Below are 24497 nucleotides of genomic sequence, written 5' to 3'. Positions count from 1 at the left end.
CAAGGGGAACGAGGTTGGAGGGTGGGGAAGTTAGACTATAGAGCAAGAGTTTTGAAGGTCATTTGAAAAAAAGAAAACCAGTTCATTGATGCTAAGGTGGCATGCTATATCAAAGAAATATTAAAATACAATGTTTGGTGGCACCTCCTGGGTTTTTATGTGTTCCATTACCAGTCTTTCTCTAATGAGGACAATATAATTAATGTTAAAACAGTTGTGTGGTGAAATACTGTGTTTCCAAGGTTTAGACTGTATCTTACATTTAAAATATAAAAATGCAATCTTGTTTATTCCCCTTAACCAATTTTAACCAGGTATCTGATTTCCCTCTCTGGAGCGCTGGCTGTAATCAACGCAGTCCCTTGCTTTGCTTTGGATGGCCAGTGGATATTAAACTCTTTCCTGGAAGCTACTCTTAGCACGCTGGTTGTTGAAAAACAAAACAGGGAGCTAATTGGCTTTTTAATTTTGCTCTCTGGCAGCACACTTTTAGCTGCCAATGTGGCGTTAGGACTTTGGGTGGTGACAGCCCGATAGCACATTTTTTGTTCATTTTGACATCTGATAATTTATATTAGGCACATGGGAACTAGTGAAATTGTTTTGTGTGTGTGTGCATCAATGTGTGTGTGTTTGGACATGAGGAAGACAAGCAGCTTCAATCAAATTATGGCACAAGAAAGATTACTTTCCTGTGAGCTGTAAGTAATTCAGGATTGGACGGTTGTGATCTTAAAGATTAAATTATTTCTACTTCAATCATTTGTGAAAACTTTATTGGAAAGGCAGAAGAGTTAGACTTGGCTTATTTAGATGTCCTAGCAAGCTCCTGTATGCTGGAAAACTTGCTCTTCCAAAATAAGGGGACAGGAATAATGTTGAGTTCATTTTCCTAACCATCACTACAAGCTGTTATTAGGAGCTAGAAATGTTTGTGATAAATGCCGAACCCTTATTTTATGCTTAAAATACATGGTCCTGCACTCTATACATGCAGGATTTTTGTGGGTGTAGATAGGCATTTTCCTTTGTTTGCATAGGAATATTTCTTCCCCTAGATGAGACGGGAAGTTCAGCACTGCATTCTCATTCTCTTATTTTCTGTTTAAACTGCATCAATATGTTGGTTATTCAAAATATCTTTTTAAAAGTTCCCCACCCCCTTATTATTTTATATTTGCATTTTTAAAATGTTTACTTTAGGCAGATGATTTTACCATGATCCTCAATTTTATCATAGCCTATGTTGATCTGAGAAAAATAATGGTATGTTTATGTGTTTTTAATAATTGGTTGGAAGTCTTTTTGAATGTGTCACGGCATAGAAGCAGGATATCAATTTAAATATAAAAATTATGATGTGTCATTGCTAATTTATACTTCATTGTAAAAATCTGTATCAGATGGAAAAGTACTGTTTGATATTCAGAGAGAATGTACATAATTTAGGCTCACTTACTTAATAAGGAGTAAGTCCATTAAGCTGAATGAGACTTCATTTTGAGTAGATGTGCTTAAGATCAAACTGCACAATGAATACTTTGCTGGTTTCTTTAAGTGACCAATTCTACTTTTAAGACTTCAGATGCATATAGAGTTACCATGTTTATTCCTATGTAATGATCTGATTGTGATGAATGTAACCATATAATTAAATGCTTATCTTTCTCTGGGTTTACAAAAATAAACTTTTTTGTTTAGTTAGAAACTCCATTACACAACAGCTGTACATTGGCTTTACAGAAATGTTGTAAATCTATAGAACGCAATATTGATAGTTCTATGGCTGGAAAAGTGGCCCTACAAGGTCAAACATTGAATTTCCCAGACCACAGTCCAACACAGATTAGAATGGTTTCAGTAGGCTTATGTGTATCATATTTTTGAGTTGGATTGCAGCCCAGTGAATTTATGAGCTTGGGGGCTGACACAAACTATTCACCTTCTAACTTCTTCTCCCAGAAAAACAAAATTGGAGTGAATTCTAAGGTGGATATTGGTGATCAACTGAGGTTTATGGTTAATCTTTACACCATAGTGAAATCTGGCTGAAGTTTAATGTATTTTCTCTATACACTTTATAAATTGTGCCAAGCATTTTCAGCTACTCCTGCATAAATACTGAGGTAATATTCAATACGCATGCCAATACTGGTGTAAATTACAGTTATTCTGTTTTAGTGGTGGGGTTCCTGCTCATATGATTTTGTAAAATGGTGAAGGTCAAACAGTTTAAATGACAGGGTTTTTATTTTTAAAAAATAAATGGAAACTTCATTCTTCTGAAGAAGTAAAGAGAGAGAGAGAGTTCTCTGCTATGTTATGCCATTCTTGATGGAACTACAGCTTTCCTGAAAAACAAAGTAATTAACCTTCTCTCTTTAATTCATAGAGGGTTTTGCAGACAAAAGACACTTTGAAATGGTGTATCTGCCTTCTCTAATAATCTTAGATATTTGACCTTGCAACTCACTTAAAAGAAACTATGTCTGCTGCAGATAGAATGTAATTGTTCTCCTGGCCCCAAGCAGTAACTAGCTATCCAAAGGAGTTTCAATAATTAACTAGTTTCACTAAGCAGTTGACATACTTTGAATAATGCAAGATTTAAAACTGCTTTTCAAGCTTCGATCCTGTCTGCTCACATCTGTGTCACTATGGTGGATGAGGGAAGCTCAGGAAAGAAACTTAACTGCAATAGAATCACTGTCAACCAAATGTGCAAACCGAATTTAAATTATGAAGAAATGCTAAGAATATTATGTGAAACCTGTCATCTCCACTGTGTCCTTGGGCAGATTTAAGCAGAACACCATATTTACTTGGAAGCAAGTCCGAGTGGATTCATTGCGGCTTCCTCCCAGATGAGAATGCATGGAGCTTTAAATAATTCATTTCCTGCTGGGAGGCAAGTCTTGACAGTGATCTGATGGCAATCTGCTCTTAATTCCTGCTGTCCGGTACCAGATTCTTATGCTATTTAACATGTCCAGTGGTCTCTTTATCATTGTGAATGCCAAAGGGAGAATATTTTGTTGGCCGGTTTTGAGGAGAGCTGGGCTTGATCGTAGGGTTTCCTTGCTCCAATAGTCAAGGTTTAAATTACACGAATACTAAAAGCTGACGCACTAGCTGCCCAGATTGATCAAGGTGATTGATTAGCGATAACAGTTGATAAGTTATCTGTTTCCCCAATGTTATCTTGGTTTCGTCCCCCTGGGCAAGGACCAGTTTCCAGAAAGTCCCTGGGCTCCTGTGAAAGTGATTGACCAGCCAAGTGGCAATTCCCTTCTTTGGGTTATGAATTTTATAAATCTTGCTAGAGGCAGGAATTGGAATATGCAGCTTTTTATACTGCTCTTGAAAGGTGGTGATGCTGGAGGTATGTATGGGGTGTAGAAATATATCCAATCCTGTGAAAGGTTTATAGAAGCTGAAAGGAATGGAATGATTAAACAGCATTTATTTGGTTCACACTGCCCTTGGAGACTGCCATTAGCCCTGCAGGGTCACGTGGCTGTTGACCAAAGCTTTGCTTAGGTCTGTAGTTTAGAAATCTGGAAATTACTTGTCCTTTTGCAAAGAAACCTAGCATTGTGCTTTATTTGTATATGGCTGAAATCTGGAGTTCTTGTTTAGTTGTGTCCGACTCTTTGTGACCCCATGGACCAGAGCACACCAGGCACTCCTGTCTTCCACTGCCTCCTGCAGTTTGGTCAAACTCATGCTGGTAGCTTCGAGAACACTGTCCAACTATCTTGTCCTCTGTCGTCCCCTTCTCCTTGTGATCTTTCCCAACATCAGGGTCTTTTCCAGGGAGTCTTCTCATGAGGTGGCCAAAGTATTGGAGCATCAGCTTTAGGATCTGTCCTTCCAGTGAGCACTCAGGGATGATTTTCTTAAGAATGGATAGGTTTGATCTTCTTGCAGTCCATGGGACTCTCAAAAAATCTGGGGTGGTTTAGTCTTAATAGTGCAGATTTCTTAAACAAATAGTAAAGAGATTAAGGGTTGAATGAAATTTCGTGAACTCCTCCCATGTAGTCTTTTCCCAAGTTGTTGTTGTTGATGATGATGATTACTTCCCACCTTTTTTCCAAAGTAATCAAGGTGACATGATTCTTCTCTCCATTTTACCCCCACAATAGCCCCGTGTGGTAGATTAGGCTGAGAGACAAGTGGCTGGCCTGAGGATAAGGTAAAATAAGATAAAAATAAACTATTTTGAAGATGAACAACCAAAACATCGCAATATTGTGAGCAAACTTTTGAGTGATACCAGAGCTTTCCATCAGGCTCTCAATGGTAAGTAAAGGGAAGGGGGGGAGAGAGAAGGGGGGGAAGCTAGCTTGGTATTGAAGCCATATTGTCTGCCGTGGTAAAAGGTTTGTTTCTGTTGTATAGCCTTAGAAGGTATATGAATATCGGGGCATGGCCATGGGGGTTGTCCTTAAGAGTTCTGCACTTCAGAATTTCCTACTGGAATAGATACACCCTGGAATATTTGTTATTTAATATTTAAGTAATTAAGTAATTAAATTAATTAAGTAATTAAATATTTAAGTTAATTTAATATTTAAATATTTAAGTAACTTAAATAACTCTTTAGCTTGGCTATCTGGGCTTATGGCAAATGATGGCATATTGTTACTTAGCTGCACTGCAAAACTACAGCTTGATTCCCGCTTGAAATCTTCATTTGAATCCCTTGTAACTTGTTTCCATATTCATTAAACCCTGAACCATAACCGTCTGTTACAGTTCGTCTTTCCAGAGACACAGATGTATCATTGAATAATGCTTCCCTTCTAGCAACCTTTTTCACTTGGTCTTGTGGCTCACCACATCTGGTGTGATTCACTGAAGCTTTGTTGGTATGGAATTGGCATTTGTTGCAGTATATAGAGTTTTGTAGCATTGCAAAAACATTGTTTATGCTGATGACTTTTGCATCGAATGGCTTGATCGTTGTTTCTAATACTTTATTTGCAGTACTGCTTCTTAAGGATTGATCTTCCAGTCTGATGAAGCTATAGATTTAGAAGAAAAGTTTGAGATTGTATTAATTATCAGCTATAGTCAATCCAATATATAGAAAGGTAATGTATTTTACTATTTGGGTAGGTTTGCTTGATTGGGATATCTGGACTGTAGAGATGCTCCTGCTCCTTTTTCTTTTTTTTTTGCTTTATCTAGGGCCTCCGCTTACAATGTGCCACATAAAAGCTGCAACATACGGTAGACAGAGAGTGACAGTCTCCTCTTTATTTTTGAATACAGACATTTCCACTAATACACTTCACCACCAAGTGCCTACATTGTATGACCTAAGCGACACATTCCAAAATTCCCTGCAGGGTCACAGATGGTGAATTCTACGCAGCTTCACTGGCTCCTTAAAAGTAAAATCAAAAAGCAGTACCCTCAAGCAGCCGCTTACTGAACTGCATGTTGAACAAACAAAAAGCAAAATAAAATGATAAATAATACAACAGATGGAAATCATTCCCTTTCCCATTTAACTCCTGATCGGCTTTTATCTTGATTTTCTCCCCCCCACCCCCGCTGTCACAGTACGCTAAACAGTCACAATTTGCAAATAGTAGTGTAACCACATTTTGAGGAAACTGTTTGAAGACTTAAAAAATATGTGGGAAAGCTTTTTATTTATTTCAAACAGATCTCCACTTTAATGGCTTGTTTCCATACCTAAGAAGTGTGGTAGCTCTGCAAAGACCTCGTTTTCAAAAACTGCTGAGTAATTTGAAACATCATTGATTTACCTGAGCCACAATGCAATTATTGGGGTGGGGATATCACCTCAATAGTCTCTATAGAATTGCACCAATTTATAGCAAGAAGAACAAGCAAGTAGTAGAGAGGTTAAGAATAATAATAAAAGGTTTCTTTAGCTCTGTTCGAAGCAAGAAGAAGAGTAAGCTTGGAGAAGATGGAGAAATGCTACTGGATGACAGAGAGCTGCTCAGCACCTACTTTGCCTCTGTCTTCACCCAAAAGGAAAGCAGTGCCCAACCTGGTGATAACAGAATACACAATTCAAGGAGGGAGCTGCACCTCAAAGTAGGAAAAGAGGTGGTAAAGGAACACCTAGCAAATCTAACAAATTCAAATCTCCAGGGCCTGATGAGCTGCACCCAAGGGTACTAAAGGAGCCTGCAGGTATCACGTCAGAGCCTCTGCCACAATCTTTGGGAATTATTGGAGAACAGGTGAGGTCTCTGTGGACTGGAAGCAAGCAAATGTTGTCCCCAACTTCAAAACAGTCGGTGGGGGGGAGAAGACCAAGGTAACTACTGACTGGTCATCTTGACACTGATGCCAGGAAAGGACCTAGAACAGATACTGGAAATTACTGTATTTTTCGCTCCATAAGACACACTTTTTCCCTCCTAAAAAGTAAGGGGAAATGTGTGTGCGTCTTATGGAGCGAATGCAGGGGGGAGGCAGGCAGGAAAAGCCTCCAAGAGCTGCACACAAGCTCCGTGCGGCTCTTGCGGGCTTTTCCCCAGGAGGGAGAACGGACTAATGTGGCCAGTCAGTCCCTTCTCCCTCCTTGTAGAAAAGCCTGCAGGAGCCGTGCACTCCTTAAAGGGTGCGCGGCTCCTATGGGCTTTTGCAGGTGGTGGGGGAATTGCCACAGCTGCGTGCAGCCTCTCCCAGCCGGAGAGGCTGCGCACGGCTATGGCAGAAGCCAAGACAGCCATCGGGATGGATCCCGCTCGCTGTCTTGGCTTCTTTGCTCTTTGGTGCTGGGGGGGGGGGGTATTTTTTTTCTTGACTTCGCCCTCTAAAAACTAGGTGCGCCTTATGGTCCGGTGCGCCTTATGGAGTGAAAAATACAGTAAACAGTGTGAAAAGGATGTTGTGATTTCTTTTCTTGATATACGTAAGCTTAGTGGATGAGGGAAATGCTGTGGACATAGTGTATCTTGATTTCAGTAAGGCTTTTGACAAAGTCCCCCATGATATTCTTGTGGAGAACCTGGTAAAATGCGAGCTGGGTGAGGTAACTGTTCAGTTTGTAGCTGGTTGACTGACCAAACTCTAAGCATGCTTACTAATGGTTCCTCATCATTCTGGGGACAAGTGGGGTGCCACAGGGTTGCCTTGGGCCAGTTGTCCAACATTTTTATAAACAACTTGGATGAAGGTATGGAGAGGATGTTTGTCAAATTTGCAGATGACACCAAACTGGGAGGGGTAGCCAATACTACTGAAGACAGATCCGGGAGAACAGATTGGAGCACTGGGCCAATACTGACAAAATGAATTTCCATAGGGACAAATGTCAGTTTTTCCACTTAGGCAGGAAGAACCAGCTGCACAAATATAAGATGGGGGACACGTGGCTTGCCAGTAGTACAAGTGGAAAAACTGTCCCTGTGGCGATGGCCCCCTCAGTTCCACCCCCCCATCCCTGCTTATGCGGAACGGTTGAGGAAATTTAGCCTGGCAATAAGGAGACTGAGGGGATATAATAGTCACCTTCAAACCTTCAAATATCTAAAGGGCTGTCGCATGGAGGATGGAACAAGCTTGTTTGCTTCTTTCTCCTTGTTTTATAGGCATCTCTGGAACAGTGTACTTTCTTCTTGGCCTGCTCCCTATTATGGGTCATATAAGAGCAGATTATATACTGTGATCTCCCATATTTGCACTAGCTTTTTTATTGCCTTTCATACTCAAACTAAAGTTAGTAAAGCCATGTATGGTCTTGAAAGACCTAGTGTACCTGAGAAACCTACTCTACCTCTATGTTGTTGTCATAACCTCTTAGGTTTTCCATCAGTGTGTAAAGTAGAGAGTGCTGGTGTGTTCTTGGTTGCTACCCACCTGAGAAATATTCTCTCTCTCTGGAAGACTTTAAAGCCAAGGTGGTGATCCTGTGGCCCTCCAGATGTTGCTGAACTCCAATTGCCCCAGCCAGAACGACCAATGATGGGGGGGTGGGGGTGGGATGGGAATTGCATTCCAGCAACCTCTGGAGGGCCATTGGTTCCCAATCTGAACTTTAAGCATTTATAGAAAGAATTTATGCTGAAATAAGGCTCTCAAAGTTCTTTTTTAAGGCTGTAAAACAAAAAATGAAGAACGCCCCCCCCCCCCCGCAAACACCAATAAAACGGCTATCAATAGAAACAAGACTGTGCAGACAGAGGAAAGAATTTGTAAGCCAATTAAAGCAGCTGCACTGTAATAAGGTCCAAGTCCAGGCATCTTCAAGTGGTGTCAGGCTTCTTTCCAGCTGGCATTTGATAGCAAAGGCAGGGAAGGTTATGAGGGTTGGGCTCTTCAGGAAAAGCTTTATATATATATATATGCATCCCAAACATTTTAGATAGGGAATACTACAAATTACATTTCAAAAGACCCAAACCACCTAATTTAATTTTGATTCTTTTATCTCTCATCATAGCATAAATAAATGCTACATTTTTTATTGTTTTTATGGGCCCAAACCTACCTTAATGAAGAAGCTTCCCAGCCTGCTTAAGCCAATGGCACTTCATGTAACAACATGCAGTCAGAGCCGTAACAAATCAGCAGAAATGGTGGATGGAAGAGACATGTCTGCTGTGAGCAGGGCCTGAAGCCTTCTTCTGGGTCACAGCACAATTATATCTGCCTTTTAAAATAACAGCCCTGGAGCCATTTTTTAAAGAAAATATGCTAGTCTAATGTGCTTCCAAAGTACAGTAATATATCAGGCAGAAATAAATATTCAGTGCTCAACTGAACTAGAGTTTTAGACTTTCAATTCTGCTTAGAACTACTTAACAAGGTCTGCAACAAATTGATGCACTTTTATCATTCCAAAACTCTATTAATTAAAAGCCAAGACTCTTAGAGTCAGTTGGGTTCACATGAACATCGGGTAAAACCTTGTCAAACTTCTGGCATATTGTTAATGAACAAAGCAACTTTCAAGGTGACTCTACTTGAACAATGCAGTTTGCTGTCAGTTCGTTTTCAGGGTGAAAGGTTCATGCAGGCCCAGCCTTAGGCATTTCTGAACAGGTTTCTCGCTGACAGGATATCAAGTGTAGCACCTACAAGACGCACATGTGCAATGTACATGTGCATGCCTTGAACCCCAGAATGTTCATATGGCAGTTGTAGGATAAAAGTGCCAATTTCCAGGAAGTAGGTTTCTCATATCTGACCCCTAGGTTTCACACCTCTGGTCTAAGGAATTGTGGATCAGAAGGTCTGTAGCTCAGTGGTAAAGCATATTATACTATATGTGCAACAATATATGAATATGGGTGCTCACAATAATTTATCCAGGGGTGAAGGGTAATGAAAAACTGAAGGTTTGGAGTTTTGCTTCTCACAAAAAAATGAGAAAAGTGCCTACGTGTTTCCCCTTGTATCTCAGGTTCTACAAATGAACTTACTTTTTTTAAAAAAATGAAACCTGGAAATATGGGAATTATGATTCATTGTGGGGAGGGAGAGTCAGCTCCAAGTTTGGTGGTTGCCCAGGCAAAGGGTCATCTCGGGGAGGGGCGTGTCTCTGTCAGCGGGCCCTGGCTGGTCAAAATGGCACCAGGCAGCTGGATCTAGCTACCCTTTTAATTTCCTACAATGATCAAAAGTTAAAAGGTTCCTAGTTCTAGCCCTACCTCGGAGTGCTGGACCAGAAACAATGTTATGGGTGTGTGTGTGGCATGGAAAGCATCAGTTGTGGGCCCTGGCAGCTGCCCAAGGATGCCAAGTGCTGACGCCATCCCTGCAAGAATGAATATTGCATGAGCTGTAGGTGCCAATATGTATTACTCACTAATGGCAACGTCTAAAAGTATGTTATATAGGGAGTCTTAAACATGCACAAACAAAGCCTCATGGCACATCTTGCAGAAGAGATGTCTTGTTTTAGAAACTTGCTAGTTGTAGAAATATTTACTAGTGCTGTTTTAATATCCCTAAGCCTGCAAAACCACGTTGATGCAGGGCCTGCTCCAACACCATTAAATTTAATAGAGGTCTGCTTATTTATTTCCACTGCAACATAATTACTAAAGTGCTGATTATGGAACTGTTATGCCTTTGACTTCAGTGAAGCAAAGCCAGCTTCTCTGAATACATGTACGTTCCACACAGGATATGGTGTGTATAGTGATTGCATATGTAGCAAGATGTTATACTGTGTACATATGGTAGTATGCCCAGATGAACTATTTAGGGTCTCTGCACAAAGGGCAAAATATTATTATTAATAATAATACCAATATTTATATACTGCCCTTCAGCTTTGTAACTTGCAGGATAAAAGCACTTTGCAGTTCACAGGATAAAAGCACAAAATAAAGAGTTGAAACAATAACCCCTCCCCCAAACATTTAGAAGGCCATAGAAGGCCTGGCACCTAAAGGTGTATAATGGTGCCTGACAACCCTCCCTGAAGGGAGCATTCAACAAATGGGGAGCCAACACAGAAAAGGCCCATTCTCATTTTGCCACCCTCAGGACCTCTTGTGGAGGAGACACACCAAGAAGGGCTTCAGATTATGACTGTAGAATTCAGGTTGGTTTAGATGGGGAGATGCAGTCCTGAGCCGTTTAAGGCTTTATAGGTATAAAACCAGCACTTTGAGCTTAGTCTGGAAGCTAGTTGGTAGCCAGTACAGTTGGCCCAGGATTGGCGTAATACGCTCAAACTGTCTTTCCCTGGTGAGCAACCTGACCACTGAATTCTGCATCAGCTGAAGTTTCCAAACAATCTTCAAAGGCAGCTCTTCATATATCGTGTTGCGGTAATCTAACCAGAACATATTGTTAAGTGATGGTGTATATACAGGGTACATGTATTAAACCTTCTTTGTGAATTGGCCCAGTGACACACATATGTATTGCACATATGTATCATAGTTCTGATATAAATCAGTGTGCAAAGTAGGAGTAAAGTGGGATAGGATGCTGTCCCACTTTTTTTCAGGTAGACTTTTTGCAAAAAGCCACCAACAGTGCCAACCTATACATGTTTACCCACAATAGAGTCCAATTGTTTTCAGTTGAGTTCAGTCCCAAGTAAGTGTGTAGGACTGCAGCGTTACAATGAAATGCTGTGCATGACTCACAAATAAGCTCCATACATACCCTATATGGGTATAGGATTGCAGGTTGAGAAGGCAGTCCTATGCACTTGGCAGAAAATACTCAGTGGGATTTATTCCTAAAGAATGCACTGTAAAAAAATAAAATTCACAGCTGACACTCTTCTCATTCCCCGCCCCCTCCATCCCACTTTGAGCACTGGACTTAATCCAAAGCTACAATAAACAGGAGCTTGGTAGGTTGTTCAGTGCACAGTAACTGTTGCGTAAACATGTGCAGACTTCTCCCTTCACTTAAATGACAGGGGCAGCCCACAGGCAGACACTATAGTGAATACAGAGACCCATATGTGCACAGAGGCTTTCTGTGTGCATTCAGTAAGTTCTGGCTGCATGTTCTTGTGTGCCTCTAACTCAATGTTATGTGCAAATCAATAAACCAAAGCTATGAGACTCTCCTTTTTTTTGCTTTGCCATGTAGAGGTAATGCTGTAGGGATGTTTGATGCTTAACCTTTTCCCCCACCCGATTACTTTTCCCACAAACTGTCTGTGGAATTCAAGATACATGTTTGTAAGACTATTTTTTTAAAAAAAAAACTCTCTCTGTGGAACCGACAAAAGTGGCAGGTGGGGAAAGTCTTAAGTCCTCACCCTTTCCTGTTTTCTGCACCAAACTTTTTATTTCAATTCTTAGACAAGAATGCAGCTCCCAAGAGTACTGTCATAGCTTTCTAAAACAATGTTGGAAGTATTCCTCAGTGATTAGATTCGGGATTTTTTTCAGGAGGGAGGAGCAGCCTTCTAAAAGCTAAGAGGGACAAGAAAAGATTGATAATAGCGGAGGCCTGTTTTGAGGGAGTAGGCTTGGAAGGAAAATTAGCACTGTGTGGGCATGAATAAATGTGGCTTTCAGGGATGAGACACAAACATTCCACACCAAAGGGATAGAGGATTTTAGGAATGGCTGTTCAAAAGAAAATCATTGGAGATGCAGGAATAGACAATTTGTTTTGTTGTCTTAGTTTGGATGCTGAATCACCTCATTTCTGGGAAGTATTGTGTTACCATTAGCTCTTTGATTTGCTCATTATGCTAGTTTTGCGGTAGCAGTTTCATTTTTTAAACTAACCCAGTTGTGAGAGTGGTTCATCACAATCCTAACCAAGTCTATTCAGAAGCAAGTCCTATTAAATTCAGTAGGGTCTACTTCCAGATAAACAGGGTTAGGACAGGATTAGTTTTGGCATTCACTAGTCCGTGATGGGCCTGCCATACCTGGCCAGTATGTTGGGCAAGTCACATGCTGTCAGGCTTTGTTTTCAACTTTACAGAAGGAAAAGATGGCAGATTTTCCTTTCATTGTTACAGGCTTATGACTAGTGGGCCTGCCCGGAAGTTTATTTTCTGTTGAAACTAACTGCTGTGGTTGGGTGGCTTACTACCACGTAGAGCTTTTCTCCTACGGTTGCTGTGTCCCCTAAGAAAATTCTGCTCGATAAACTATGTTAAAACACCATCTTTCAAGCTACTTGAAGCTCATTTTTGGAACTGGTTGCTGAGTAATTTCCAAAAGCAGGAGACAAGAAGCGACCACTGAAACTTCTACAATTCAACGTGTCCTATCAAACAAACACCCACCCAAACACACAGTAACCTAGATCTCTATTTGAACATGTGAACTTCTATATTGTAATAACTGAACATCAGAAATGAAAACGCTAAGTAAAAAAGGCATGGGGGCAGGCAGAGATAAGGGAGCTGAGGGTGAGAGGGGCCATGGGGCTGGGAATAAGGGGCTGACCTGCTGTTATAGTACTAATGTGAAAATCCTAATTAACTATAGGAAAACGAACGCTCCAGCAGGACAAGCAACTTCCACAGCCCTCTCAAAAACGGGCTTGGCAAGGAGTCCTATGCGATTCAAAAGCTTGCACCCTTTTCCTCTTGGGAGCTTTTAAAATAAGTTACAACAACACAAGCTGGGGCAGTTTCCTAATCCTCCCCAAGCTTGTTTTTCTCCTAACCCCCCCCCCCCAACCTGACAAGCAGTTTTTGGGCGGGCTTGGCGACTGTAAACCGCGAGGCCGTTTCAGCGGCTACCGCCTTAGCAAAGCCCGCCTTGCTCACACAATAGGAACAACTCCTCAGCAAAGCGCCTGCGGTTCCGCGCTCCCCGAGGGAGGCGGCCGGGCGAGCGAGCAAGCAAGGCGGCGAGCAAGCAGCGAGGGCGGCCACCTCTCCGTCCTCCTGGCTCTGAGGAGTCGCAGCCAATTCTCTGCTTTTGCCTCCCTCTCCCCCTCCTCCCCCATCGCCGACTCATTCGCTCCCAGCCAGGCTGCCCCTCCCCTTCGGGCTCTCCCCGCTCGGCGGCAACCCCGGCCTCAACCCCGCGTGCGTAACACACACACACACGCACTCGGTGGCACTCGCAGCGCAGCAGCCACGGCCGCTCCACCAGGCATGGCACAGGGCTCTACCTCACTATGGCAGCCGCGCGACACAGCACCCTCGACTTCATGCTCAGCGCCACAGGTGAGGCGCCTCGCCCGGGGTTTCCCCTGCCCACCCTAACCCCGGCCGGCGAGACCGACCCCGCGCTTCCACCCTTTTATTTTTCGGGGGGGGGGGAGGGAGGAGGAAGAGGCTCCTGCAGCGAAGGAAGGCAGAGTGGCTGGCTGGGCGGGCGGGCGCCGTTGCGGTGCCTCTCCTCTCCTGCACAGCCATGGCTCGCTGCTGCAGGCCCGAGCTGCTCCTCTTTGCACCGTCAGAAGCAGCCGCGGCTGCTGGGCGCAGGCCACTGCCTTTGCTGACTAAGCCGCGCCGGGCGCCTTCCCCTCCCGCTGACCCCCGAAGCTGTGCCGCACATGCCCGCGTTTCGCCCGGGCTCAACCGGGAGCCCTTTTGCCGCCAACTTTTGCGCCTTCAGCCGCAGCCTTCGGCCTCCCCATGTTGGGATTTCCCCCTCCCGTATTATTTTCTAACCTTCGTCTTTGCAGCTCCTCCCCTTCATATATGCAGATTCCCTGAAGCTCAGCCCCGCTCTTCTGTTTCTCCAGCCATACAGATTTCTTCGCCCCCCTCCCCCGCCGCATGTGCCTTATTTCTCTCCCCCCCCCCCCTCCACCGCATGCAATTTCTCTCCATTCATTTCCCTGGGCACAGGCTCTGATCGACACTCTGCATCCGAAAATAGACCAGCAAGGGCCTCTTTCGATTCTCCGTCTCCGCACCGTTCCCCTCCCGGGGGGGGGGCACGCTCTCTTTGCATACATAAACATTATTAAATTGCTTGCCCGTGCTTGCAAAATTGACTTTGTAACTGGCTTTTAAAAAGTATGCGCCTGTAAATTTTCGAGGAAGGGATGATCGTGCACGCCTTATAGTCGCATGCGTGACCTTAATCTGTCCCTTAGGCGGTGACTTTTTTTTTTGCTTTTGCAGCTGTGCTGACAGTGACGAAGGTTATTCAGCTTATTTTCTCCAGTAATCCTGATGATTGTGAAAGGAAGTGATCTATTGATATGGAAAATCTGGGCCCAGGGAGAAAAAGTGGAGTTCAATGGATTGATATTGGGGAAGGGCCTCTGTGTTAATGATAACTTTTTTCAAAAAGGGAGGGGAAAACCTAGCAGGAAATGAAAGATCAGGAAGTGTCTTACATTGGGACTCCTCTGTTGTTAAGTTGCAAAGAAAAGAAATCAGGAGCGTTTTGTTTTGCATTCCTCCAACCCTTATTAAGGGTTAAAAGGAACTAGCTGTGGAGCTTATGACCATTATTCTCAAATCTTTATTTGGCAATTAAGAGTTTACTGCCCACATAGTTATTACAGTAAATTAGTTTACAACCTGTGTTTCAGATGTTTGGTACAGTTGAGCTATAATGATTTTGAAAACCCTCTAGCAGCTCCAAAAGTGGTATTTAGTCTTTTGAGCATGCCGGTTTTAATGGCATTTGGGAGGATGGTCAACCCTTCATTTGCTACCAACACGTTATGAAGAGTGCATGTATGGAGGAAAGTGTACAAAGCAACTTTTATGGTAATGGGCATGTTTTGTCTCAGTTGTTCAAGTGCAGTACCTTATTTATTTATATGTGAGTGAATGGCAGCTGTTAATGCAAATGATGCACTGTACATTTGTAGTGTAAAGGATTGCACTTGCATAAATAAGGAATCATGTCAATTCTGGCTCTTGAGTAGTGATGCTTCTCCTGCTATAGCCATTCATCGTTTACATGGAAGCAGAAGGTGTGCCTATGGGGCTTGCTTTGGAGGGTGGGACCTTAATCTGCAATTTACCATCACTTATCTAGGTATATAGATCTGAAAAAGAGTGCGTACACACAAAAGCTCATACCAATAACAAACCTAGTTGGTCTCTAAGGTGATACTGGAAGGAATTTTTTTATTTTACATGTAGAGGTATAAATAATCCCATAGATTATTTACACTACAGGAAAATGAAGCTGCTCCATTTTGTAATTGGGCAATCATGGGCTTGCTTCAGTTGCTGTGGAATCTCATTTTTGAACCAAAGGTGTGCATAGTTGTGATATGCATAGGCTGGGATTCAAATAACTGGGAAACTAGTTCTGTGTGAGCCCAAGGGAACTTTAGAACCCCATCCCTCTGAACTACAGCTTTCATTTCTGCTGGCAAACACCGTTTTTTTAAATTGGAAATTCCAGAGGTGGTTTGTTATATGGCATTGGGGTCTTCCATTTTAGGGGCTAAAGATCAAAAAATTTGCAGGATCAGCACAATGCCTCTTGAAGCTAAGCAGATCTTTGAATCCCAGTGGTAGAGTTTTGTACTGATGCAGCTCAGGCAGCACGCCTTATAATACAAATTTATATCTGGTGTGCCTGATATAACTAGCTTAGCTCTAGGTGCAAGTGAGTTACCTAAGCCTTCCAGTTACAGCACCATTTTTGCTAATTCCTATGTGACACTTAGGAGCACTGCTGTTATGCCTTACCTTGTCAGTGGCTGCTCTCTTAGGAGCACTGCTGTTATGCCTTACCTTGTCAGTGGCTGCTCTCAGATTGTTGAACTCCTTTCCACAAGAGGCAAGGCTAGCTCCCTCTATGCTTTCCTTCCGTTCGTAGGCAAATATGTTTTTTAGACAGGCCTTTGGCCACTAACAGTATGGTGTGGCAAGAACTTTTAATGATCTGTGCTGTATATTTTCTTTTGCTTTTGTGGTTGTAAGTTGTTTTGATTCAGTGCTGTGTTTAATATGGTAACTTGGTTACCATATTGTTTTCTTTAAAAAAAATTATAACATGTATTTAGCTGTTATTAGGGGGTGGGTGGGTTTGCATTTCAGCTGTATCTGTTTTAGTTCATGTTGTGAGCCAACTTGGGCCCTGCAGTGGGAGAAAGGTAGTATATTAAATAAATAAATACCTGACAATATTGCTTGTTGACTGCAGCAAAATTCAAGGAAAGTATGGGGATTTTTATTCATATTTGCTACATTCCTCTCTCTCATAGTTTTTTTAAGGAGCTCAAGGCATTGTCCGTGCCCCACCCTGGTCTAATCCCCCATTCCTTATTCTCAAAACTAACCAGTGATGTAAATTGTAAATTCGGCTCTGAAAGAGCTATTGGCTCACGCTCACACAGTGAGTTTCATGTCTGAGTGGGAATTTGAACCTGAGAAGACTCTTACTACTTCCCTGATCCAACTAAATCAGTGTTCTTTTAATGATATCTAGTTCTGTAATCATATACACATATGTGTGTAATGGAAAAAAATACTTGCTTAGAACAAAGAACAACAAAACAACTGGCAGCTTTATTGGGGTACTCAAATGGTCACAACATACATTTAAAACACATGGGTTTTCTCAAAAGATCATGGGAATAGTAGCTTACCCTTCATTGAGCTACAATACCTAGCACCCTTATCAAACTACAGTTCCCAAGATTATTTGGAGGAAGCCATGTGCTTTTATTGTATTATGTGGATGTGACACATGCCTGTTGATCTTGACCAGCTTGCTATTAACGTTATAAAGAAACAGATTCCAAAGCTGGGTAGCAGCTCAGCTCCCAGCAAAATCAACAGTACTATGAAGGTTTAAAGGTTGTGTGACTCTGGGTATATAGACACAACTGCAGCTTCTCTGGGACAGAGGGCCATGTTTCCTCCGTTTGTAGAAGAGCTATATTTCAGTATTCTGTATCATCACAAGTTGTTTGTGGTTGAGATACATTCTCTGTTCTCCCTCTCTCTGCAGTTTGTTTCTATTTTAAAAGAAAGCATCATCCTAATATTAAGTAGGGAGAATGGTTGCAAGGCAGAGGTGAGGAAGGAAGAATGGATGAGCAAGTTCTCGGGTGTTAGAAGTATCTCATGATCATAATCTGAAACTCAGATCAGTTTGTACGTGTGCTTCAATCTGCATTCTGAAACTATTGTAGAAGTTAATTCCTCTTGTTTCCCTGCTTGTTAGTCTACCAAATTCTTCTTGCGTAAACTTGTGTAATCACATTTGCAGAGGTGTTGCATAGCTAACTCTGAAAGATAGCAAGCAAGACAAACTGGACTCCAGCCTTACTCATATCGGTTCTGCAGAGCAAACAGTGCTGAGGAATTAGTCAGCTTTTCTGTGTATCTTCAGCTTTTTCAGACTTACTTTTAACCCAAACATACATTTGAAGACCCATTTCTTAACGTTTCACCATATCTTTGCATAGTTGTTGCAACTTATCTTGGATTAGGCCACGGCCCACTAGTTGAAGACCAGTGGTATGCAGGTATTGCCCTGAATATCTGCTGAATAAGCAGTCTTTGTGTTTTGTTTAGTCACTCACCTGTTCCTCCAGAGCATGTAAAAAGAAGCTTGCTCCATCCTCCATGTGACAGAAGATAGTTGTGGTCTCCTAAGGCGTCTAGATTCTTTTCGCATGAACTACTCGCAGACCAGATGTCACCCATCTTAAATGTGTGCAGCTAGTTATTCCTGCTTTGTTTGCCTCCTCCATAAAGGGCCTGGAAATTGGCAACACAAGAATGGGCCTTTTCTGTGGTGGCTCCCTGCTTGTGGAATGCTGTCCCCAGGCAGGCTTGCCTGCCACCTTCTTTACATATCTTTAGTTGCTAGGCATAAACATTCCTCTTCTCCCAGTCTTGTAATTTGGGATTGATGCAGTAAAGGGAACAGTGATGATAAGTATTTTGAATAAGTTGCCAATCACCATTAGGAGGGATCCACATAATATCTTTCTACCACAATATGACTATTATGCTTATAGGGAATGATCTGTTCAGAATGAATGCTGTTTATGCTTGTTTTTGGTATGTCCACATTTAAAAACAAACAGACTCAGGCTAACTTTTGATTTTTATAATTTTATTAGCTTTATCATCAGATTGATAAACAAACACACTGAAGTGCCATGCAGTGAAATTCTGTGGCAAGCAGCATTCTGATAAACAGTGCATTAGTGGTTCCTTGGAGATTACAAAGACAAGAGATGAGCTATAGTTATAAAACTAAAATAAAACGAATACTTATAAATGATATTTCTTAATAACTTTGGACTTGCACTTTCAGTATGCAGCCTAGGACCAATATGAAATCCTGAAGGAATTTGTTAGAGCGCCAGAAAAATATTTTGAAAAGAAAAGGTAGCCACGTTTGTCAATAAGAAAAAATAATCCCAAATCAAGAGTTGGGCACTACCTTTATTAGGAGCTACAAAAATGTGGCAAGTTGTCTAGTATTTAAGAACTCTAAATCAGATAAGATGTTACACAAAGCAGGGGGTGTGGGAAGAACAAAAAACAGCTGGAGGATGTAGCCATGAAGTCATCTTGTTAGTTTGGTTCCAAGATGGAGATTGCAGACTGAACTACTCCTTCCCAGGTGCTATAGATGTCAGGTTCTGGAATAAAGAAGCATTGTCTCTGTGGAACTGCTCTCAAACAAACCACTGGGGAGGGTACATAATTGGTGCATTTGGGATTGTATTCATACGAAAGGGCACTGATAAAAGTTTACCTCAGAAATATGTTTACTCTTGATTAGATACTGGTAGTTTTATTTTGATGTTGCTCAGACTTTGGGTAAAATGCCTCACTGCATTTAGTTACATGAGATGAAAAACTGAAATCTCTACATCAAATATTCAGAAGTGCTGAAATATAACAGGCCAATTTTGGAGAGGAAACACACATAAAGCTGAATGCACACAAATTAAATGTGTATAAGTTGTGGGCTTACTTGATGTCTGCTTAGAAATTAGCCCACAAAGAAGCTCAATGGGCCTTATCCCTTAAAACTTATTTGAAGCATTTCTGATTGGTTCATTGGTGGCTTCTGAAGTTGTTAAGCCCAGCAGTGAGAAATTGAATGGTTTGTAGCAAATGGCAAGCTTTCAAAAATGTTACTGATATAATTAAAGGCAAAAATGAGCTTGTGCAGTACAAGAACCAGAAAACATACCACTTAACATGTTGAGGAAATTTGTTTGCAAATTATTTTGAGAGTCAAAATACTTTGAAGAATGATTTATCTTTGCTCTTGCACCATAGGGGTAATATTTCTACAATTAAAGAAACAAAATATGACAGGGTTACTATGCTTTCTTGTGTTTTGGCATAAAGTGAGTGATTACGTTTATGGTGATATTTTCTGAGATAGTGGTTTTATGGTAATTGCCACTGAAGCATTCCTCTTGATACAGGCAGAAGAAGCCAGTTTACGTTGGCTGAGCCTGCTAGGATGCTGATCTTGTTGCCCAAGTTTGGGAATGATCCTTAGTTACGCAACACACACCCATCTTCCCTGCCTATCCCTCCCATTCTGCTATGTCCTTGCTGTTGCCTTACCACAGTCTGAAAGCTTTTAAGTGCCACTAAGATATTTTAAACACACACGGAGAATTAGAGTGGGGAGACCAGTAGCTAAGCCATAGAACACTTAAACCTTTTCCTCTAGCAGAATATCACAGAGGCAAATATATTGCCTAGCAATTACCTGTGCACCTCTAGATTTTGCCCAGAGGGTTACACTCGTAGAATGCTTTCCCAGGTTAATAGGTTTTGTTTTGAATTACGAGTAGAGACACGGGTGGCGGCGCTGTAGTAGGTGTCAAAGTTTTAGAACAACAACAGCAGGTCTAAAGCAAACCAGTTTGGGCCTATATTAAAGCAAAGCTTACAAAATTCCTAATATTTATTCCAATTAAGGCCTTCCTCCAGTGGATATTATTTGTTTGTTTGCATGTATGAGAGACAGTGAGAGAGACTGTCTGTTCCTTGCTTATCAGCTCTGCACTGTTGATGAAAACGGTAGAACAAGGCGAAATTGATAACTTGTTGAATGCAGGAAGGAGATACTCATTTCTCAGAACAAAATACCATTGTAACCGTAAACCAGAAAGTTATTTTTTCTCCCATTTTTCTCCTGCCCTTACGCCACTGAGCTTGGGGAAGCATACATGTTGTGTGTGTGTGTGTGTGTGTGTGTGTGTGTGTGTTCGACCCACCCTTTTATCCTTTCAAACCTTGTGAGATAGATTAGGCTGACAGCGAAGGTGGCCAAACAAAGCTTACCTGCTTTTTATGGCTCAGTGGGAAATTAAATCTTGTCTTCCCATGCTAAGTCCGACACTCTAGCCACAATATAACCACACCGGCTCTTTTCTCCTCCCCATTTTTATCCTGCTGTTCTGTCATAGAACTTACGGTGCCCCAGTGTTCATTCTCACAACAACCCTAATCAATTAAGCTGTTCAGTAAGCATTTCTCCCCCTGAAAGTTTTTCTGCTTCACCAAGTACAAGCCCCTTCTTGTTGGAGGCAGCCCCTTCCTGTCTAATCTCAGCAGTTTATCTTGTGCTCTAAGGAAAGAGGTGCATCAGCAAAGCCTTACGAAATTTAGGCTGGCTGACTGATACCATTTATTTTAAACTAAGAAATGTCAGGACTCCTCTCCAGGGTGCTCCCCATTTCTGGGATCCACTTCCAGGATACCTGCACTGCGCATATGCGTGGGGGTGTGGAGTTGCCTCTATTAAAAAGTTATACAATGGTACCTCGGGTTAAGTACTTAATTCGTTCCGGAGGTCCGTTCTTAACCTGAAACTGTTCTTAACCTGAAGCACCACTTTAGCTAACGGGGCCTCCTGCTGCTGCTGCACCGCCGGAGCACGATTTCTGTTCTCATCCTGAAGCAAAGTTCTTAATCTGAAGTAATATTTCTGGGTTAGCGGAGTCTGTAACCTGAAGCGTATGTAACCTGAGGTACCACTGTATGGGATATGAGCTCTTGAAATTTGACTTCTGAGGTTAAAGTGAAAAACAGGCGAGTATTTTTTATTCCGGAAACTTCTCCAGGAAGTCATCTCATCCACATACGTACAGGCTGATGAAAGTCAATACTTGGTGGAAGGAACTATTTTGGGCTGGTTTTCTATATATGGCATAACTTGTACCAAGCTGTCTTAAAATTACGTCTTTAGTCCTTTTTCAGCTGAAAGGTTGCTTTCCTTTCTTGGCAATTGCCTGCCAGTGTTGGATGATGCCAGAGGCAAAAACAGGCAAAACAATTAATGTGACTCTTCTGTTTTGACCATAGGCACACACCTCTACATTAAATTATGCAAGAAGACATATCAATGGTATATTCCATTGATATATTCCAAATAGGCAACAGCGCCTGAGGGGGGTGCAGAATGTTGCTGGGAAAGAAGGGTGACCTAGAAGTATCCTAAGGGCCAGACGGAGAGGCCTATGTATTCAGCTCCTATGCCTGAGGTTCCTCATCTGTCCTTTCAAAATTAATGAGCAGCAAAATGCAATTTCTAAAGCATTAGGATTATTGCTAGGCACACCTAACTTCGCTAGAAGTTTAGCTTCTATCAAAAAAGGTGAAAAATGAAACCTGAAACATGTCAAAATGACCATCTGTCAGTTTCTTGTTCTTTGAATCCACTTGGACAAACAAGGATGCCTGCTTGAGCATCCTGAACGTAAAACAAAAGCCAGCCTTTCATGCAGATCAATTTGTGATTCAGATTGTTGAAAACATAAAAACTCATTTGGCTTTGCAAATGTAATGGTCTGATATTCATCGGAGCAAGAGTTAATATTTACCAATAACATTGTACTTTTTATTCATTAGCTCCCCAGGTTACAATTCATGCACAAGTATAATAAGAAAAAGGTTTCTTCTATGTTCTTTTATTCTTTCTTACATTGTGCTGACTTATTTCCTATCATTCTGTGCTCCTGTTGAAAATTTGGATTGTTCTGTATTATTATTACAGTCGTACCTTGGTTCTTGAAAACCTTGCGACTTGAACGTCTTGGCTCCCGAATGCCACAAACCCGGCAGTGAGTGTTCTGGTTTGCGAATGTTCTTTGGAACCCGAACGTCCCACGCGGCTTCTTCAGCTTCAAATTGTGTGCAGGAAGCTCTTGTAGCCAATCGGAAGCTGCGCCTTGGTTTTCTAATGTTTTCGGAAGTCGAACGGACTTCCGGAACGGATTCCGTTTGAGAACCAAGGTACGACTGTATTGCCATGCATGGATTAGTCAACAAAACGATGAAGCCTATAGACAAATGGTCCTTGCAACATTTCTGCCAGATAGGACCTATGTTATATAGAAAGAAAAAAATATCATTCTAACCATGGTTACGTGTGATGCCTAGAAATAAAAAACAGGAATGCTGTTTCCCCCGCTACTCAAACTGAAGTCAAGTGGGATGTAAGGAGCATAGCTGCAGAAGTGCAAAAATGTTATACTACAAATAGAGTTGTTTTCAACAAACTTGCTTTCAGTACAGAGAATATGGGGAAGAAATTCATGTTGTGCTCTTATGATCATTCTGTCAGTCCAAGCATTTATGCTTGCGAGATGGAATCCCCCCCCCCATTGATGTGTTCTGGGGGTTCTTCTAACACTCCAGAGTGCTTGGGAGCTGTGGGCTAGTGTGAGCCCTTGCATTGGCTTCTGCTATTGCTCTGGGTTAGTTGAATCCGGTCCTCACTCTCTTAGGGCTGCTTTTTATTATTGAACTCTGGAAACGTGCTTTGTTTTCCTAGATAAATATTTGCCACATTCATCCCCGTTGTACAAACCTGTGTAATGCAGTGGGTTGCAAACATTTTACATGTGTATATTATAACTGATACCTGTTATTCAGCTTGCAAAAACTAAAGGAGAACCTAAGAATCATTATATAAAAAGGAAATGAAGATTTAAAATTTGTATTTTTAAAAACCTTGTGTTCGTTTTTCTTTCTCTTTAAAATGAATGAACTGGCCTGTTTCTCACATTTGTGCAACTGCATGTACTAAAACAATTGTCCTTGGCAGCAAGTCTCTCCCCACAACCCCAACATTAGAAGCATTTTATAAATATATTTATGAATAAAAACACAGGAAAGACCTTTTGTTTTCTATCTAGTAGCTATATATAGACCGGGAGCCAGCAGGAAGCTCCTTTATCAGAGTTTACACAATTTTGGAATGAATTTTTATTTCATTTACAGCTAGATGCAGCCACATAGTTTGTTAATTTGCTACTCTTAAGTAAGAAATATAATTTTAGACATTCACGTTATACTTTGTTTTTATCCTTCTGAGAGAAGATGCTGACAAAAAAGCTAAAGCAGATGGGGAAATGTCTGGCAAAAGATACAGTACCAGCATCTTGGGAATCTAATTTTATGCTCATGATGATAGTTCTACAAGTATCAAAAGAATACATGTTAAAAATCGAAGTGCCTTTATTGACCCATGGTGTTTTTTCTTTCATTGTCTAGCTGATTGTAGTGCCGTTTTTAAAGGTCTACAGCCCATCTTCCAAGAGCAGGGAATGACAGAAACTATTCATAACTGGGAAGATCATGGGTACTTAGCAACCTACGTCAGTAAAAATGGCAGGTGAGTGCAATAGACTCATAATTTGTGGAGGGTGTTAGCATTACTGTTTAACAACCAGGTAAATGGCATTGTCAAGATGTGTCATCCACCTTCAAAGAAGTGAAATAAAAAGGGCAATTTAATTAAGAACTTTTAACACTTTTTTTTTTGCAAGGGTTTCAACGAGTTAATTTCAAATGCCCACAGTAACTAAAATGTAATGGAAATGTGTTTCCCAGTGACAAAATGAATACATAACCCTACAAAACCACAAGGCTTTATTGTTTGTTACAAAACAAGCCTAGTACCGCATTCTTAGACAACATTGCACATGTCTGGCTGACTGAAAACAGTGGGTATTTTTCTGCCCTCGAATGCTGCAGTTATCTGACCTGGCAACAATATGAGACATCACCCTGAAGCGTGGTGTTCTGTGAATGGCTGAGTTGGTTTGTACCATTTTAGCATTATAATTCTAAGAAAATAGAGCTGCCCTGCATAACAGCTACTGTGGAAGGGCCTGTATTTAAAACT

The 24497-nt window shown here is 41.5% G+C and overlaps 3 protein-coding genes and 1 long non-coding RNA gene across 10 annotated transcripts in view; 2 read left to right on the top strand and 2 right to left on the bottom strand.

The window, feature by feature from the left end:
* The window catches only part of MBTPS2 (membrane bound transcription factor peptidase, site 2), a 39752-nt gene extending 38039 nt beyond the window's left edge, over nucleotides 1-1713 (top strand). For all 7 annotated transcript variants that reach the window (XM_083439459.1, XM_083439460.1, XM_083439464.1 and 4 more), the window contains one exon: nucleotides 315-1713. In XM_083439459.1, the coding sequence (XP_083295585.1) occupies nucleotides 315-537 (223 nt within the window). In that variant the 3' untranslated portion in view covers nucleotides 538-1713. The remainder of the gene's footprint in view (nucleotides 1-314) is intronic.
* A 513-nt stretch (nucleotides 1714-2226) lies between these two features.
* Nucleotides 2227-14541, bottom strand: LOC310677114. Its single transcript, XR_014510928.1, has 2 exons — nucleotides 14063-14541; nucleotides 2227-5030 (listed from the first exon to the last, which is right to left on the bottom strand). It is a non-coding gene; the product is annotated as an uncharacterized lncRNA (long non-coding RNA).
* Nucleotides 13481-24497, top strand: part of SMS (spermine synthase) — a 35448-nt gene continuing 24431 nt past the window's right edge. Inside the window, 2 exon segments of the mRNA XM_083439480.1 lie at nucleotides 13481-13612; nucleotides 23864-23984. Coding sequence (XP_083295606.1) covers nucleotides 13564-13612; nucleotides 23864-23984 — 170 coding nt within the window. The 5' untranslated portion in view covers nucleotides 13481-13563.
* Nucleotides 17822-24497, bottom strand: part of LOC310677106 (uncharacterized protein) — a 332640-nt gene continuing 325964 nt past the window's right edge. Inside the window, exon 6 of the mRNA XM_083439493.1 lies at nucleotides 17822-19947. The gene's annotated coding sequence lies outside the window, so the exon portion shown is untranslated. The remainder of the gene's footprint in view (nucleotides 19948-24497) is intronic.

This window comes from Podarcis tiliguerta, assembly GCF_965153285.1.
Source record: "Podarcis tiliguerta genome assembly, chromosome: 4".
In the NCBI taxonomy this organism is placed as follows: Eukaryota; Metazoa; Chordata; class Lepidosauria; order Squamata; family Lacertidae; genus Podarcis; species Podarcis tiliguerta.
The sequence above is the reverse complement of the archived record's forward strand: the minus strand, read 5'-3'. Positions and strand labels throughout refer to the sequence as shown.